This window comes from Rhipicephalus microplus, chromosome X (genome assembly GCF_043290135.1).
Source record: "Rhipicephalus microplus isolate Deutch F79 chromosome X, USDA_Rmic, whole genome shotgun sequence".
Taxonomy (NCBI): domain Eukaryota; kingdom Metazoa; phylum Arthropoda; class Arachnida; order Ixodida; family Ixodidae; genus Rhipicephalus; species Rhipicephalus microplus.
In genome coordinates this window covers 439908859-439926086 of record NC_134710.1, presented here as the reverse complement: position 1 = coordinate 439926086, position 17228 = coordinate 439908859, and the positions used below count along the sequence as shown (strand labels likewise).

Sequence of the window (17228 nt, the reverse complement as noted above, 5' to 3'; positions counted from 1 at the left end):
ACACACTTGCTACCCGAAGGTCACGGGATCGAATCCAAGCTGCGCGGCGGAATTTTCCATGGAAGCGAAAGTATTAGGGCCCCTGTACTTAGATTTACCTGCATGTTAAAGAACCCCAGGTGGTCAAGATTTACGGAGTCTGCACTGCGGCATCTTTCGTAATATTACGGTAGTTTCGGGACGTTAAATCCTAAATAATATTAGCATTTTTGCAACTATGCTGTCGAGCAGTTTATGGCCGCTTGGCCTAAGCCACCCGCAATATTTTGTAATCTTCGAGATGCGAAAATTACGCGGATGTTGATGAAAGCAATATGTTACGGGTGCGTGCACTTAGGTTTGGTTGCACGCTTTAGAAAACATATTCAAAGTTTTCGGAGCTCCACACTTCTGCGCTCCTAATCATCATATCGTAGATTTACAACGTGAAAATTTCACCAATAATAATACAGAAAGTGTACTAGCTGGTTTGGCTGCACCCTGAAACTTTTTCGCACACAACACGAAGGCATAAAGGAAAGGTTCACAGGGAACAGTACAGACTGCGCTGGTCCTTTTGAATGTTTGGTCTGTGTGTTCGTGTTGCGTGCGCCGAAATATAAGTATGTAGCTGTCTTTTTAAGTTTGCGCGCAGCACACGTACTCTAGTTAATTTGCGAGCTTAGGCGTGCACCAGCGAAAACGCTGGAAGGTATGATCAGTGCTGTACAGAATCAACACGCGTTCTGCCGATGGTCAGATTACCGATTTTCAACGACACTTATTGCCGCTATCAGAGTACAGCGCAATCTGCTTGTACCTTCAAGGTGCCTACCTTTCTGGGAACAAGTTAGGTAATCAGGGAGTTTCATCTCTACGAGAGAGACTGCTGCTTTCTTCATTACCCCGAGTACGATGAACTACAGTAGGCCTGAGGCGTTGCGAAGATGCACATGTTATCTTGCTAAAAAAAGTGTTTTCAAGTTAGTGAGTACATAAATAACGATTTATTTACGCCAGCAGATAACAACAGTAAGCATAGTATCAGCAGCTGTATGCGCTCTGCGTAGGCGTGTTGCACAACGTTCCACAAAAATGTCCCTATAAGCATATTTCCTGCTCTACACTGGCGATTCAGTATCGCAAATTTGCCTTTTAATGATAAGTTAACACTCTACATTGGTATTTGCGCCATCGTGCGAAGCCATTTTATGGAGGCTCGTAAGGTTAGATGGCAATCCACTGGCTGGTCTGCAAGCTCAGCACCGACTACCATAAATTACAGAATTGATTGATTTGTGGGGTTTAATGTCCCAAGACCACCATATGATTATGAGAGACGCCGTAGTGGAGGGCTCCGGAAATTTCGACCACCTGGGGTTTTTTAACGTGCGCCCAAATCTGAGCACACGGGCCTACAACATTTCTGCCTCCATCGGAAATGCAGCCGCCGCAGCCGGGAGTCGAACCCGCGACCTGCGGGTTAGCAGCCGAGTACCTTAGCCACTAGACCACCGCGGCGGGGCCATAAATTACAGAAATGGCAAGGAAGAACCGCTCTCAGAAGTAGCACAGAACTGTTCTGTTAAGCCGTTAAAACAAGCCCTGAAAAGTTCTTCGGAAGTAATCTTATTTTCTCGACAAAACGCTTGAGCTACAAACAGACTTTTCAGTAAAGTGAATTTGGGCGCAATTTAGAATTTTGAAGCAGTATTTTCTCTGTATAGGTGTTCGCTACCAGATATTGGGGTCTGTAACAAACTTGCGAATGTATTGAAGTATTTTAAAATAGATTTGTCAAGTACTGTGTCAGATACAATTTTCGCAGCAGTACCTTGCATCCGTATTTCCAATACTGTTTGCCGGAGTAGGTTGTATTGTATCCCGGTGTAATTTCAAAGTATATGCGCCCAGCCGTGGAATGACCAGCAATGACGAACGATGGTTTAGTCTTACGTTTATTTTTAATTTGGTGTATCGTGTGTCATTTACCTTAAGCATTCAATCGTTGCACTTGTCTGTCCTGAAATTGCTAGTTTACTGTATGTTCAGAATTTCGAAGCACATTCTTACACCTGTTTCAGTGTTGATTGTGACCCACACGTACTCTTGCACAAATGTTAGCAATTCTTTAGTGTAGAACAGTAAATTCTTCTCCTGGTGTCAAAAATTAAATTTGATGACATTGAAATTTGATGAAAAATGACAGTACGACATCATTTCTCTGAAGCATGATGAAACTACGCAGTGATTATTCAAATTTCTTTTTACCAAACGCATGTGTCAGTTGTCAAAGTGGCAAAAAAATTGAAGTGGAAAGTGTCAGTTCAAATGTATTGAAAGCAATGAACGTATCTTGAAGTTCTTTCAAACAATTAGCTGCTGAAAATTACGTCTCCAAGAGTTAGACACTGCAAGAACCAAATAACAACGTAGGACAAAGAAAGGAAAACACGATGACAGGTGTTGTCAGCTGTCAGTGGCCATATTGCTGTTTTTTTTCTCCTTTGTCCTCTGTCTCTGATATTAATTTGCATTTTGTATGCTTACCAACCAGCCCAGCTTTCTCCGCTTACTTCATGATACAAGCAGCGCGCTGCTGTTTTCTGGCTTTGTGCTTTTAAGTAGGACCAAAAAGTTCTTTGTTGAACGTTTCAGTTCGCATTCTTGAGGACTCTCTATTAGGAAAAGTAAATCGCAGCCTTTCGGATGTAATGTGGAAACGACCAACTGTTCAACACTTATAAATAATAAACTACAATGGCAGCTACATGAGAAGTATGAAGAGCAATAAGACATAATAAAAAGCAGCATCTACAAAGCTGCAAACTAAACAACTAAAGGCTATTCATGGTGGCGCGCAAGTGATTAAATATCACCATAGGTATTGAAAAAGTCAGTCATTGTACTTCATTTAAAAGCCTGTATATACTATTTTTTGATAAGAACGTCTGGCGTTTCTTCATTTCCCGATGTCATACCTAAAGGATTTTCGGTACGATCTAAAGGTACCGCTAATGCTGCCAGTAAAATATTTTGTGAAATACGAGATACATGAACAGTTCAGTGTAATAATACCACATTGTTGTCAATACTCACGTGTCTTGAACAATGTCCACAACATGCAATTCTTTGTGGTATCCTTCCAACGTAGTGTCGCCAATGGTGTACAAGAACTGTCCTCGGAAATCAGAAGCAAACCGAAGTGCCTCGTTAGAAGAGATTTCATAAAGTTGCGGATTTCTTCCAATCAGGGGCATGGTGCAGGCGTATGTCTTCACACCTGAAAAAAATTGCGGACACCTTTTTCGTCTGCTTTCCATATCATTTAGCTGTCTTTTTCATAGAAACGCTGGCTCCGTGTTGCCTATTGGAAACTCAATACTACACAGTGAAACGTGTTCTAATGCCTCGCTCATACCTCACAGCAAAAACCAATGTATTTTAAAAAGCGCAGTCATATTTGATTTTAAAAAGCTAGTATCATTCTTGATAACTGCTTGTTTTCTTTATAATATTGCAAAGCAAATCTTCTTGGGCATGAGAACGCGCGGGTGCTCAAAGAAATGTGAGTGTAGACTTCTGAGCTGCATGGGACAAAATATATTCCGCTCATGGTAGCAGCTTCGCCACGACTGCTTTCTGCTGGTCTAATGCTATGTATGGGCCATACTGATATAGTACGTTTATAGATGCAGAGGAATGTGAAATTTCGCATTTGCTGTCTACAGATCAATTCTGCAATGCAGCGCTGCAGTGTATGCAGTAGAAACCAATCGAGACGAACAAAGCTCATTGTGCTGTGTCACCACAGTAACATTTTCTGGAATGAACCATCGAAAAGTAGCAGCAATTTGAGAAGCAGGCAGTGTGGCTGCTGGGCTGCAAATGTCTTCGCAAAATACAAGAGTACCCCACCTTAACGCACTTTCGCATGCTTAATTTCTCAGCCATTATCGTCTTCAGTACACACTTGCCGCTCACTCAAATAAGTGCTCCCGAGTACAACGTGAAAATACATCAGATAAAAAATGTGCGTGAACTGCTGAGCCCACTCAATTACAAATGTTGGCTCCACCAACTTTGCTCACTTCACCTCTGTACAACCATGCTTAAGCTCCATGTTCCTGTGAATACCTGTTTCGTACAGCAATGTTTGAAACTGTGAGTGATCTTTTTGTGAAACCCACGAAACATCGCATTGTTTTTTTTTTCAAAGTTCAAACTTTAGTCATTTCTGGAAGTAGCTCAACAATCAATATTATTTTCTAAAAGATCCTATTAGAACTCGAAAGTGGACTTCAAGTTATGACTCTGGCTGCAAGTATAGAAGCACACCAATTATTAAACGAATAAAGCGTGCCTGCATTTCGCCCTGGGAGAGGGAATGTACAGTGAAGCTGACTACGCAATCTTCTCAGGGGTGTAACGAGTGCCCATTTGCAAAATGAATTAAACATACTAAGATGGCTGCAATAGTTCCCCTTCTGGCCTCAAGGAACACAAAAAATGTGGTTGTACATCACAAGAGCAAAGTACAAACAAAATAAATCATTTTAAATGCTTTATTTAGTTATCAATAGAATGCCCTGATCATGGTTTTTGGGCTACTGTGATGAAGTGCGCGGAATTTAAACCGGGTGGAATGCGCGGAACTTTAAACGGGGTGAGCGTAAGTTGAAGTGTGCGCCATGTCTCCTTCTCTCTCTCTAAGGATATGCTGGCAGGCGGCACAAGTTTAACGGCACTGCATAAAGCACACCTTTGCTGTGCAAATCGGCCACCTTTGTATGTGCCCTGAGCTTGGCTTCGTCTTTAGCGCAGCCCAGGAAGACGACAACAAGGTTCTAATTTGAACCTCTGCTTCATTACCCATTGACGCTACACTTCACTGACAACAAAGCAATTGTCTTCGAGATACAGCGTGCACCGACGTTATGTTCCACGTACAATCTCTGGATAACGACGGAACAATACTCGACAAACGCCTCCTCCCTTCTCAATACAATCTCTCATCTTAACTTTCATTGTGCTGGGTTGACAAGTGAAATGAGGTGGCAACAACTTCATACACAACCCTCGCGATAGTTTCAAAACCCACCATGGCTGCCCCTAGGGAGAGATGTGTAATTCTTTTCATAGTGACCCTCCAAGAGCCCTATCACTACCGGCATTAGCAGCGCATTTTCTGCAGACCGATGAAAACTTAAGTGTGGACTGAGTGAAGACAATGGCATCTTTTTTGTACACGTTGTGTGGCACGATGAAAGAATCGCCTTTGGGTGCTTGCAAACTTGTACAAAGAATAACGTTGTAAGTGTCGAGAATTTGTGAGGGATGTTTTCGCATTTATTTCCACTGTAAGCCTAGCCTGTGCGGCTAAAGTTTTGAACCTGACGTGAGTAGGTTTTTTGCAATTGTACACGGCAAATTGTACACGGCACCCGTGTACAATTTCAGCTTTTTATGGGTTTAGGATCACTTATGACAGCACTAAGTATTTGTGGCTGTATGCTGTCGATTTGTTGCTTTAGCTCGACTTTTACGTTTCTATGGAGGTGGACTGACAACGGTCGCTTTATTTTTCCGTTTCATGGGTCCCAATAAAGGCATCTCCAAGAGCACACCTCTCATCTTTTGGGATACCTTCACATTGGCAATTCATGTGATGTTGAGGAAGAATATGACAAGTCTGGTGGCAGCTGTGATAAGAGGACGAAGTGCTTGTTGCTTTAAAAGACAGCCAAACAAGCGTTTGTTTTTCAAGCTATAACAAACTAACTCCAACAGCTCATTATAATTTATTGTTTTCTGCCCACCACGTGAAAATTTTGACTATCGATGAGTGGGTAGCATAAACAAAAAAGCAGGCTTAAGAACAGTCAAATTTTCACTGAGATGACCATCCACTTTACTGATGTGTGTTCTGTTAAATGACAATCAAAGAGCAACCATAAAAAGATATGACGACTAAGTATTGCTTGAGCAGTGTGATCGGGTACGTGTGTCTTCTCATATTTAATGACTGTAATCGTTTCGCAGAGTAAATAGTTATTTTTGCTTACAGTACAAAGCACCTTTCTACTCTTTACATCTTGTCAGATTCACTGGTGCCAGAAGCTCTGCAAAACTCAAGAGTGCTGGCATCTACAGACTGGCAGGAAGTGACCCCATAAACCGCTGATGGAGTAATAAGGCACTGATAATATATTGCGAGTCAGAAAGGGTGCGGTATTGAAATTTAGTCGCCGCAGTGATCCTATGTCGTGGTCGGTCCACATTGATGGAAGGTTTGAGGAGCTGCTCTCATCAAGTACTTCTAAAAAGAACTCAAAGAAGGCCATGTTGTGTTTCTGCTACCGTGCTGTGGTTGGTGCTCATTGTCTTATCAAGAGCGTCTGTGCAAAGTATTTGCTACACAAGCTATTTTTTGCTTTTGGCCCACAGAAGTCCCAAAGAAATGTCTGTCTTTTCTCTTTCAGGGAAATATGCAGAAAAGATCGCCTTTATCCCAATAAAAGCAAGCCCCATCGTCGACCTTCGAAAAGACAAGCATGACAAAAGCATTCAGAGTAAGATTTTTTGAACGTGTTGTGGTGATAGTATAGGTAACAAAGACGTGTAGTTGAGCTGAGTTTGCAGCGCATGGCCTTTGAACACAAAAGCAGTCTTTGAAATTGGTAAATGGTAAGCAATGTAAACAATTCCCATTAGGTTTTACATATAATTATAAGCTGTTGACTGGGCGCATTGGCGGACTGAATAATGTACTTGAGAATGTATGAAAAACTGAACGAATGGGTTGCTGATAAGATTTACCACTTTTTTAAATACACCTGACACTCACAATGTCGAGCTGCCTAAGCATTATTTTCAACAATATACATAAACCTTCCATAAAGATTACAAGAACATAATTTGTAACACCATCCTAATGTGTAAATTAACGTTCTGAATACTTTGAACCAGTATTTATCAATGGTTACTTTATGAGGTGAACACAACGTTACTCCTTAAAATGCAATAACATTAAAATATATTACAATTCGAATAGTATTTGAATGTTGAAGCTGAACATAAACGTAACGCCGTTGTACCAGCTTTATAGACCTTATTATTAGGAGTGTTTAGGAATGTTTGCCCATTAAGCACTCAGAGAAAACTCTACGATTTTTTTTTTCACTAGTCGGACGCGTTACTGAACCTCCATGAAGTGTTTGTTGGTTCACTCACCTGAATTACGACAAAAACGAGAGAAGACGCAACAGCTCCACGCATTACAAAAAAAGACCCCACTCGACGGTGCTATTGTTTTCTGAATTGCCAAGAACGTAAAGGACTCCCTTTTTATTAATTTCGTAGCTTTCGCGAAGCAGAACGACGAGAGCACTGTATACGAGCCGTTCCAATCGTGCTGATTAAGCGAATGGCATTCTGTATAGCCGGCCGCATAAGAAAATGTGATAATGTTGGTCTCTTGGTCTTGTGTTGAGTAGCCTTAACGGTCAACTGTGATAACTTTGGTTATGAAGCTTAACGAACCCTCTGACCGCGGTGCGCACCATGCAACGCCAGACAAGTGACGCCTTCGATAAACATAAAAAACGCCGCAACCACCGATAATCTGAAATTCTTGCCTCCACACAGCATTACGAACGTAGAGATTTGACGGCAATAAGTTCGTGCTTTACCTTGGAAATAGGAACAAGTGCGTCATACAAGTAAATCGCAAAATGATCGTTAGCAAGACCGGGTTTTTTTAGCATTTGGTCTCCGCGATTGCGGAAGCTATCTCGGAGGCCGCGGTTTTGCCTTTCGTTTTTCGCCGAGAAAATGATTCATTGATATGTGGGGTTTAACGTCCCAAAACCACCATATGATTATGAGAGACGCCGTAGTAGAAAGCTCCGGAAATTTCGACCACCTGGGGTTCTTTAACGTGCACCCAAATCTGAGCACACGGGCCTACAACATTTCCGCCTCCATCGGAAATGCAGCCGCCGCAGCCGGGATACGAACCCGCGACCTGCGGGTCAGCAGCCGAGTACCTTAGCCACTAGACCACCGCGGCGGGGGCACCGAGAAAATGAATGAGCGCGCATGTATTCACTATTGCAGTATATAAAAAAAGACAACTGTCAACAAAAGATTCTAGCATGCGTAATAAAAGAGTTCAACGCACAAGAAGCCACACATCAATGGAAGATGCAACTGCAAAGGCGGAATTTGCCAGGGCTATTTGTACCAGATAAAACGACCTTAGTACTATTGATCTTAAGGATGATTGCTCGTCTGTATACACTTAATTGCTTCGGAATCATCTTTATGACCAATTTTAATGCATCTAGACGGTACAGAATGCACGCCTGAGTGCTTGCCTCGAACTCTGAATGACATGATGCTCGCTTGCACATAAAATGCAACTTGCCGCACGTCGAAATAACTGAAGCAACTTTTGTTGTATTGTACTTGCAGTTCAATTTGATGACCTTTCTACTTTTCTGAAGCGAGGTTGGATTGAATGAAGACGCTTGCCATATCCTTCAATTTCAGGAAACTGCGCCTCGAAACCAGCAGAAACGAGGTCCTATGCACGTTCGCTTTCAGACGACTCTCTGCACTACTTATTTATGACCGGTGCGGCGATGGAGGTGCTGGTGTCAACGTTTTTCGCAGCGCCACTTGGGCAGAGTCTGGCGTCTATTTGGGTGAAAGTGTACAGCCACTGTTAAAAAATAAATGCTAAGAACACTTCACAAAAATACAAACTCATCATGGTGGCCTGCCACGTATTTCACCTTATGTTTACACTGAAATTGCTTCAAAACGCCAATTGTCATAGTTGTGCTTCTGCACAGACTTCTGGGCAGATAAACTCTTTGTTCTCACCTTGAAAGCGAACGAGTGTTTTCTTTGACTCCGCAGGTCGAAAGTCGGCAACATTTATGCCTTCGCACCAGTAATAACCCTGCAAGTAAGGATTCTCTGGTGTAGTTCTCTCGATAACCAGCGTGGTATCATTGCCGTCCGCTGTCCTGACCCGGTCACCTTGTACAGCGATGCCGTCCTTGTACCAGAGGAGGCTACCGGGAATGATTTCAGCTGAGACGCGGCACGTGAGCACTACACGCTGGCCCCTGTCTCGGCGCTCAACACGCAGCCATGGTGTACCTGTCACAAGAATGTGCATTTTAGGGGCGGGCAATTTAGGGGTGAGGCTTGTCCGTGCGCATACTATGACAAAATAAATCATTAACAAAAGGTCAACAAGAGGAACACTACGCATATAATAATGAAACATCACAACAACGTAAAAACGCCGACATATAAGCACCCTATGATCAAAGCAAATGACAAAACGAAAGGTTAAGAAGAACAAATAAATTGTCAACACCGTAAAAACACCGACATTCAGGCATCCACAATTACAATAAAGCACACGTCAAAACGTTACTCAATAATAGACTACTATTGATCATAATGGTGACGGAACAATATACACATCTACAAGCCTAAACCCTTTAGACCAGTTGGCGACTTCAACGTAAATAAGTACCTTAGGACCTAGTTTTGAGGACGACTCTTTATGTGACTTATGTGACTCAATTTACTTCACATGGCGTGACTCTGTAGTAACAATTTGTTGCTCAACAATACGATACACAGAGCTTAAATGACTCGGTATAATTCGCTTTGGCGAGATGCCTGCAATACTTTATTCAGCACACCTACAATCACATTATGAATATAAATTATTCAGTTATTTAGTATTTAGCATGAGGCAACAGAAAAGTCTTTTTTTCGTCTGTTTTAAATCTTCCCTGACCAGATGATATCATTTTCACGAGTGTTCCTTTCTTTCAATTTTTTATGTTACCATCCCTCTACATATGAAGCTTAACCTTCAGCAAACCACATTATCGTGACATTGCAGGTCATTTGACAATCTTTATGATTGTACATACAACGGCAGCATTAGAGTTTCTTTTGAAATTTATGCGGATACGAAACTTTTGGGGCACATGCTTAAGTACCATCGTCTTTTACTACTTGGCAAATGATCAACCGCCGATACCAAATACGCCACTATTAGTGTAGAACGTGCAATACCTCTAGTTTAAATTTTTATTTCCCCGGTACTACTGCACCCAAACATAAAGTTTCGTATTTACCAATGTGCTTGCTGCTTTCGTCAACGTCACTAGCACGTGGAAATGCATAGACGTATAGGACAAAAATAAATTAGAACCGTCGATACCAACAACAACTAGACAAACAACAACAACAACAATAATATTAATAATAATAAGAAGAAACATGATGCTCCTACTCAGAGCATATACAGACATCATCTGCACAAACCAGTCCAGTGTTCGGGGACTGTCATCATCATGTTCATTGTCTTCAGTGTCATCATCATCATCATGGCATATGATGGTTATCTGGTATGTAATGTGCCGGAACCTGGCGTGTGGGTTAAGTTGGTATAACGTGGGTTATTCTTGAATGGGATGTGCCGGCCTGGAACGCGCTGCTTCTTTATTGTCTTTAGGATCATCGTCAATCTCAGTTTTGGCCACGGCTTATGCCAACGCCGGGCAATAGACAAGCTCTGACCTGAAGGAGCTCCGCTCCTTATACTAATACGGGCTAAAACTACCACATGATTATGAAGTATGCCTCAGTGGAAGGAATAGGTTGATAAACTCACGCACGAGTCAACTCACTTGAACTCGCTCAGACCCAGATCAAGCCGAGAGTCTGAACCTGAGTGAGCAAGGGCGAGTTTTATTTCGGTTAGTCTGAGTTAAAGTGAGTCCGCTTGAAAAAAATATTTGTGATTGCGAGTCCAAGTGAATTCCGCCGAATAAAATTTTGGTGAGTCTACGTCCGAGGGAGACCAAGCGCAAGATATATTTCTTGAGTGAGTATGAGTAAACTCCACTTTTTTTGCGATGTATGGTCCTATCTACTCATCTTCAGCATTACTCTCAGCATTACTAGGAATCACATTTATACTCTCGTCTACTAACTCGTAGTCGAAAAGAGTATCGTTCATGCATTATTACAATATTTATTGATGACATGTGTGAAAACTTAAGGGGCTTCTTGGACATCCTCCCCGTAACTTTTCCAAACAAGTTCTTGATAAACATATATATTACGTTGATATCATTTCCAAGACGAATGACCTTACGGGTCAGCGAGATTTCACAATTAGCTTTCGAAGGTACTGTATCGAAGGTGGCCAAGAACAGTTCCGATTACGCGAGAAATTGCCATTATAGAACATTGAAGCCATCGTTGGAAGAGGTGCTCGACTCATGAGTCGACTGAATGGGACTCACCCAGACTCAGATTTAGTAGTGAGTCTGAGTCAGAGTGAGTTCTGCAGAGCAACGTTTTTATGACTTTAAGTCCAAGTGAGTCCGTTTGAAGAAACATTTCATGAGTGTGGTTCTAAATGTGTCCTCCTGAGGAACTTTTTGGTGAGTCTGTGTCTGAATAAGTCCGAAGCCCTAAATATATTTTGTTGATTTGATTTGATTGATATATGATATTTAACGTTCCAAAACCACCATATAATTATAAGAGACGCTGCGGTGGAGGGCTCAGTAAATTTCGAATGCCTAGGGTTCTTTAGCGTGAACCCGAATCTGAGAACACGAGCCTACAACATTTCTGCCTCCATCGTAAATGCAGCAGCCGCAGCCAGGAATTGATCCCGCAACGTGCGGGTCAGCAGCTAAGTACCTGAGCCACTGGACCACCGTGGCGGGGCCCAAAATATATTTCGTGAGTGAGTATGAGTGGGCTCCACAAGTTTTGCGATCTATGGTAGAGGGTTTCGGAAAATTCGCCCAAAATGTGTTTCATGACCCGAGTTCACATCACACAGCACACAGGGTTCTACCATTTTTGCTCCATTGAAATGCGACCACTGGGGTCGGGATTTACCTAAAGACCTACGTGCCAGGAGCCAAAATCTGTAAACACTGATTCACCACGGCGGAACGAAGGCAGTGAGGAAGATTGATCTTGCTGTAAAATAAGGTAGGTGATTTGACCTGAAATAAGCATCCTGTAATGACATGTTCTCTTGGTCGTATTTGGAAAGCTTCATAGTAAAAATAACTTAGCAGGACTGAAGCCACACCTGTGTTGTAATAGGCTGCCGACAAAATCTTTTTATCAGGTCGGTAAGGGGATGACACAGAGAATCCTCAAAGGAATCCTCCAATGCTACCCAAGCCACAAAGTTTTACTAGTGGGCTGCTTAGAGTGAAGAATGAAAAGAATAATAGCGCGATAACTCCTCTGATATGGGCAGATAGACTGATGTTACTCGACCTAAAATTTCGAACGGCAAAAACATAAAATACTTTATTCTTCGTGGGGTCACATGACCACATTTCACTCAACACTGGCGGTGTAAAACGCCGCCAACAAATTGAGCTGTAATATCTTACGATAGGTAAGCTTCTACATTATCGTTGCTATTCCATCTATTGCGGTGATCAGCCCGTTACCACAGTAACAAACAACAAAGCGCCAGACTCCTCTGGCTGTGAAAAAAATTACCGCCCACGCATTCTATACGAATCGTTAACCAGCAAGGGCGAAACTTCCGGCCATAAATGGATTCAGACGCCACAGCAAAAGCCGGTGGAGAAACTCCGGCCAAAAGTGGGCGTCGGTCAATTCTTGGAACGCGTTTAAGTTGCCCTGTGCTGCATAATATGCTGTTTCTTCACTTGGATGTGACTCGGAAGCCTCTCCGATCATACACCACCCGGTACAGTGGTTTTGCCCGGACAACTGCATCTGTTTCAGCGAACATTGACTGTCTCACTGATCCACTGTAGATCCTTCTATAACACTGTAGCTGAGAGGCGACGCGTGCGCACGCCGACAGGGTAGGGCCGAATTATTTCCTTTCCCATCATCTCTGCTTCATTTTTTTTTGGAACGACAGGACCTCTGTTTTTTTTTTGTGTTTTATCGAAATTGTTCTTTACTTTCACTGTCTCTTCAGTCCCCGTTCCCCTTTAAGTGTATCGGCTGAGGTTCCGTCTTCTGAGAGGCAGTTATTGCACACTACACTTCCATTTTTTTATGTTTCGGTTTTTCCTAAAATGAAATCACTCGACCCCCCCCCCCCACCCCCGCTAACCGCATGGTGCCGAATCAGTAACTCCTTTTCCATATTACGTTTTCCTCCTCTCTCACATCTACATTCTTTTCTTTCCAAGTCCCAATCTACGTGCGGCGCTCATGAAGTGACACACTCTCAGAGATTGCGCTGAACATTTTAAAACTTCCTTGAAGGACACTGTGTTAGAACTGATGCACGCACTCTGAGCGTCATGCACAGCTGCAAATGAATAAACGTTCTGGCTTATGAGACTAACAATGACGCACACTTGTTGCGACGTAGCGAAAAACGTAACTGACGAATTAGCCAATGAAGACCTTTAGCTCTTCTCGTACAGAACACTTTTACATTTGATCTAGCCATAAACAGGGTATTTCAAGAATGCATTCAGTATACTTTAAAACCAGGAAAATGCGCTATTTGCTCGATGTCTTCAAAGTTTCCTTCTATATTGTGGCAAGGACCCTACCGGGGTTGAAGATGTTATTTGTAACGATAATTAGCAAAGTTAAAACCCTTAACTTTTTAGTTAATGGGGTTAGAGAGTGAAGTAAAGTGAGATAAATGAAGTCCTTCATGTGAAAAACCGATTGTCGTTTTGAGTAGTCAGAAAAGCGGCCTTTCGTAATAACTGGGTAATAAAAAAACTCTGCACAAGTTTGCGGTAAAACCTAAACCAATACGCGAAAGTGCGCAAGTGAATGCGGGAACGTTGTTACATCAACCTTCAAGTGTTTGGGCACCGCTCGTACATGCAGAACGCATGACACTCATACGTTATCGACTGGGGAAGAACTTCAGCTCTCTAATCACTGTTTTGAACACTGACGTCATTGTAGTCGTCTGTTTAACGCGCTCTTTGGCCCGTCAGTTTCGGTTTCGCCACATAATTTAGGAGAATTTCACCAGTTAGTAGCTATTAGTAGAGGCTGCTTTTCTGTAATCGAAGTAGCAATAGATTTTTTGGAACAAAGACTTCTATTCTCCGAAATTTCTTGACTGCAAAACTCCGCTAATTAAAAGCTAAGTAATTAGAATTCCCTAATTACCGTTACAGATGATGTCTTTAGCCTTCCTAATATGTCTGCGGCTACAGAAAAAGCAACAATGTAGACAGTGGGCGAATAGCTTCTTTGGCTGATTTTTAAACAACATTGGACACATTTCTTGAAACACCCTGTATAGCTTTCACTGTCAGCAATTAGCAGATGGCACGTACAGGTGTGTTCAAAAGTATGCAGACCACGGAATTGCGTGGCAGAATGCATGGACGTGCCAGCTAGCAACGAGACATGACGATACACCTGCTGTAGGGCGCATGCGCATCTGCCTTATCACTTGGCTTCTCATGTCGCTCTGTCAGACGCGGTTACGGTGCTCATAGCCAAAACGACCACTGGGTGTCGCTTTCTATGCTTCATCGAATCTGTGCCGTTCTTTTTTTACGTAGCGGCTGCAACGAGGCCGGTTCAAGTGCCAGCTCGCGTTGTTCTTGACAATGGTTGATTAGGACAAGGAAGCATAGTGAGAAGCCATCGCACAACCTGACGAAGCCAAACGCACGAAATTAAATTTTCTCAGGCCAGCTTGCCTTTGTCGAGCTAATCCAAGTTGCACCAAAATGAGCTTAGTTCAGTCAAAGTTGATGTAGCCAAATAATAAAACGTTGATATACACGCGAAATAAATACCTTTACTCTCAAAATTGTCCTATGCAGCAAGAGATGTCTATATTTGGCGGATCGAGGCGTTATTTGCATAATTCTGTCACATCAAACTCGGGTACTTCCGTTGTGCTCCGATGTCACGCACATTATTCAGTAATATTTATGAATATAGTTAGGGCTAATTTGATTTATATTCAGGTAAATGAGACTTGACTCGGTCAGGAGTAGTCAGCATCTTGCTGAGCTTGGATTCTCTTTTAGGTTAATTAGGTCATTTTTTGTGTTTTAATAAAATGTTACCTATTCAAAGCTTATCGTAACCCTATTCGTTTGATGAGTCTACGACCATTCAAGCTTAATAATTTTTTATAATTACCATAATTACCTTGGTGTTTGCCTAATTACCTCAGCTATGCATATTTATGCTTAGTATGCCACGTGGAGTTACAGTATACAGGGTACTTTAAATGTATTTAGGACTAATACTCAGTCACAATTAGTATTCATATTAGGTAGCACTAATCTGAAATAAATTATCTTAATTATTATGTAGTAAGTAAATAGTATTTAGTATCTTCCGGGTCTTGCTTTCTGTGGGTTTATGGGGAAGTCGACATGGATTAAATGGCCGCGATACGGTTTGCCTTGTATAGACAAATTTTTAAGAGCTAGGTTGAAGACAAGCATGATCAACTTTGCTTAATAAAATTTGGCTATACTTATTTGAACTCATCTGGGCTCATCTAAGCCTAACTTCGCTTAACATGAAAACACCAAGGTGAACATGGCCTAAGTTAACCTACTTATGCCTGCCCTATTTCTGTCATAAACTGCTCGACTGCAATTAAGTAATTTCGGCTACGTTAACTTTGACATAACTAAGCTCATTTAGGTGCCACCTGGATTAGCCCGACAAACGCAAACTGTCCTGCAAAATTTTAATGTGCGTTTGGCTCCGTCATGTTGTGCGATGCTTGCTAAGCTTCCTTTTTCTAATCAACCCTTGTCAATAACAATGTGAGCCGGCGCTTGAACTGGCCCCGTCACAGCCGCAACCAAAAAATCACAGCACAGTTTCAATAGAGCATAGAAAGCGACACCCGGTTGTCCTTTTGGTTACTAGCACCGTAACCACGTCCGACAGAGCGACATGAGAAGCCAAGTGATAAGACAGGACGCGCATGCGCCTTCCAGTAGGTGCTCGTCATGTCTCGTCGCTAGCTGGCGCATCGATGCATTCTGCCACGCGATCCCGTGGTCTGCACACTTTTGATCGCGCCTTTACCTTCGGAGTCGATGAATGCAGGAATTAAACTCCTGTGGTAACCCGGACACTCATTTTTTGCATACGTTGAGTCAACGCTGCGGATGTTAGTTTTTTCTTCACACTCACACTTGTACATTACCCACATCTGCTGTTGTCATTCCTAAGTAGATATACACCGTCAGTTACCTCACCTGTGATACGTACCCGCCGGCGAGTATGTGCCACATGTGTGTTATTTATGTAAATATTAGTGAGCCGTAATGGCAAATTCGTCGTCCACTTTCATACTACGTTTTTGGATTACCTGAAGGGGGTGATCACGAGAGGAGCCAGACTTACGCGGATAGATAGATAGATAGATGATAGATAGATAGACAGATAGATAGATAGATAGATAGATAGATAGAGAGATAGATAGATAGATAGATAGATAGATAGATAGATAGATAGATAGATAGATAGATAGATAGAAAACACAGAAGGAATCACATCGCCATTCAGTCGCACACACTTCCTCGGCAGTCCCAGTGACTGCATAGAAGCAGAGGTTCTAAGCATTCGCTGTCACAGAAGTGCTTCGAGGATAGGAGACTTTATCTCGTAAGTTTGATGATGATGATGATGATGATAAAAAACTTCATTCAATTAGCAGAGAGATCGTCTTCCCCACTCAGATGCGAGATGTGAAGGGTAGACCAAACCTAGATGATGGCCATGATACCATGGGCCTTGGCGGCGTCTTCGGCCTGCCGAATTAAGCGGGCTTCTAATTGAGTGTCACAACTGAGGAGCGCAGTATTCGTTTTTTTTTGCAACGGCAGAGACCCATTTGCGGCCACCATCTCATCCCGAGGGAATTTCTGAAAACTGACCTCATCATGACCGAAAGTGCTGCGAAAGCCATAAGGTGTGCAGCAATTCGTATCGGGAGTCCACTTCAACTGCGCCAAAACAGAAGTTCTGAATGTCGGATGGCTAAAATATCTAATAAGAAAAAGAGAAATGTGCAATGACGAGAAATTTTTATGATTCATTAGGTAGCAGATCACACCAGAAACGAGGCACAATAAAACCACCATATGAATATAAGAGACGCCGTAGTGGATGACTCTGGAAATTTCGACCAGCTGTTGTTTTTCAACGTGCACCTATATCTGAGC

General features: G+C 42.4%; 1 protein-coding gene across 1 annotated transcript in view; it reads right to left on the bottom strand.

The window, feature by feature from the left end:
* The window catches only part of LOC119161814 (uncharacterized), a 477337-nt gene that overhangs the window by 153960 nt on the left and 306149 nt on the right, over nucleotides 1-17228 (bottom strand). The window contains exons 16-17 of the mRNA XM_037414326.2: nucleotides 8869-9150; nucleotides 3079-3262 (exon numbers count right to left, since the gene is read on the bottom strand). Of these exons, the coding sequence (XP_037270223.1) occupies nucleotides 3079-3262; nucleotides 8869-9150 (466 nt within the window). The remainder of the gene's footprint in view (nucleotides 1-3078; nucleotides 3263-8868; nucleotides 9151-17228) is intronic.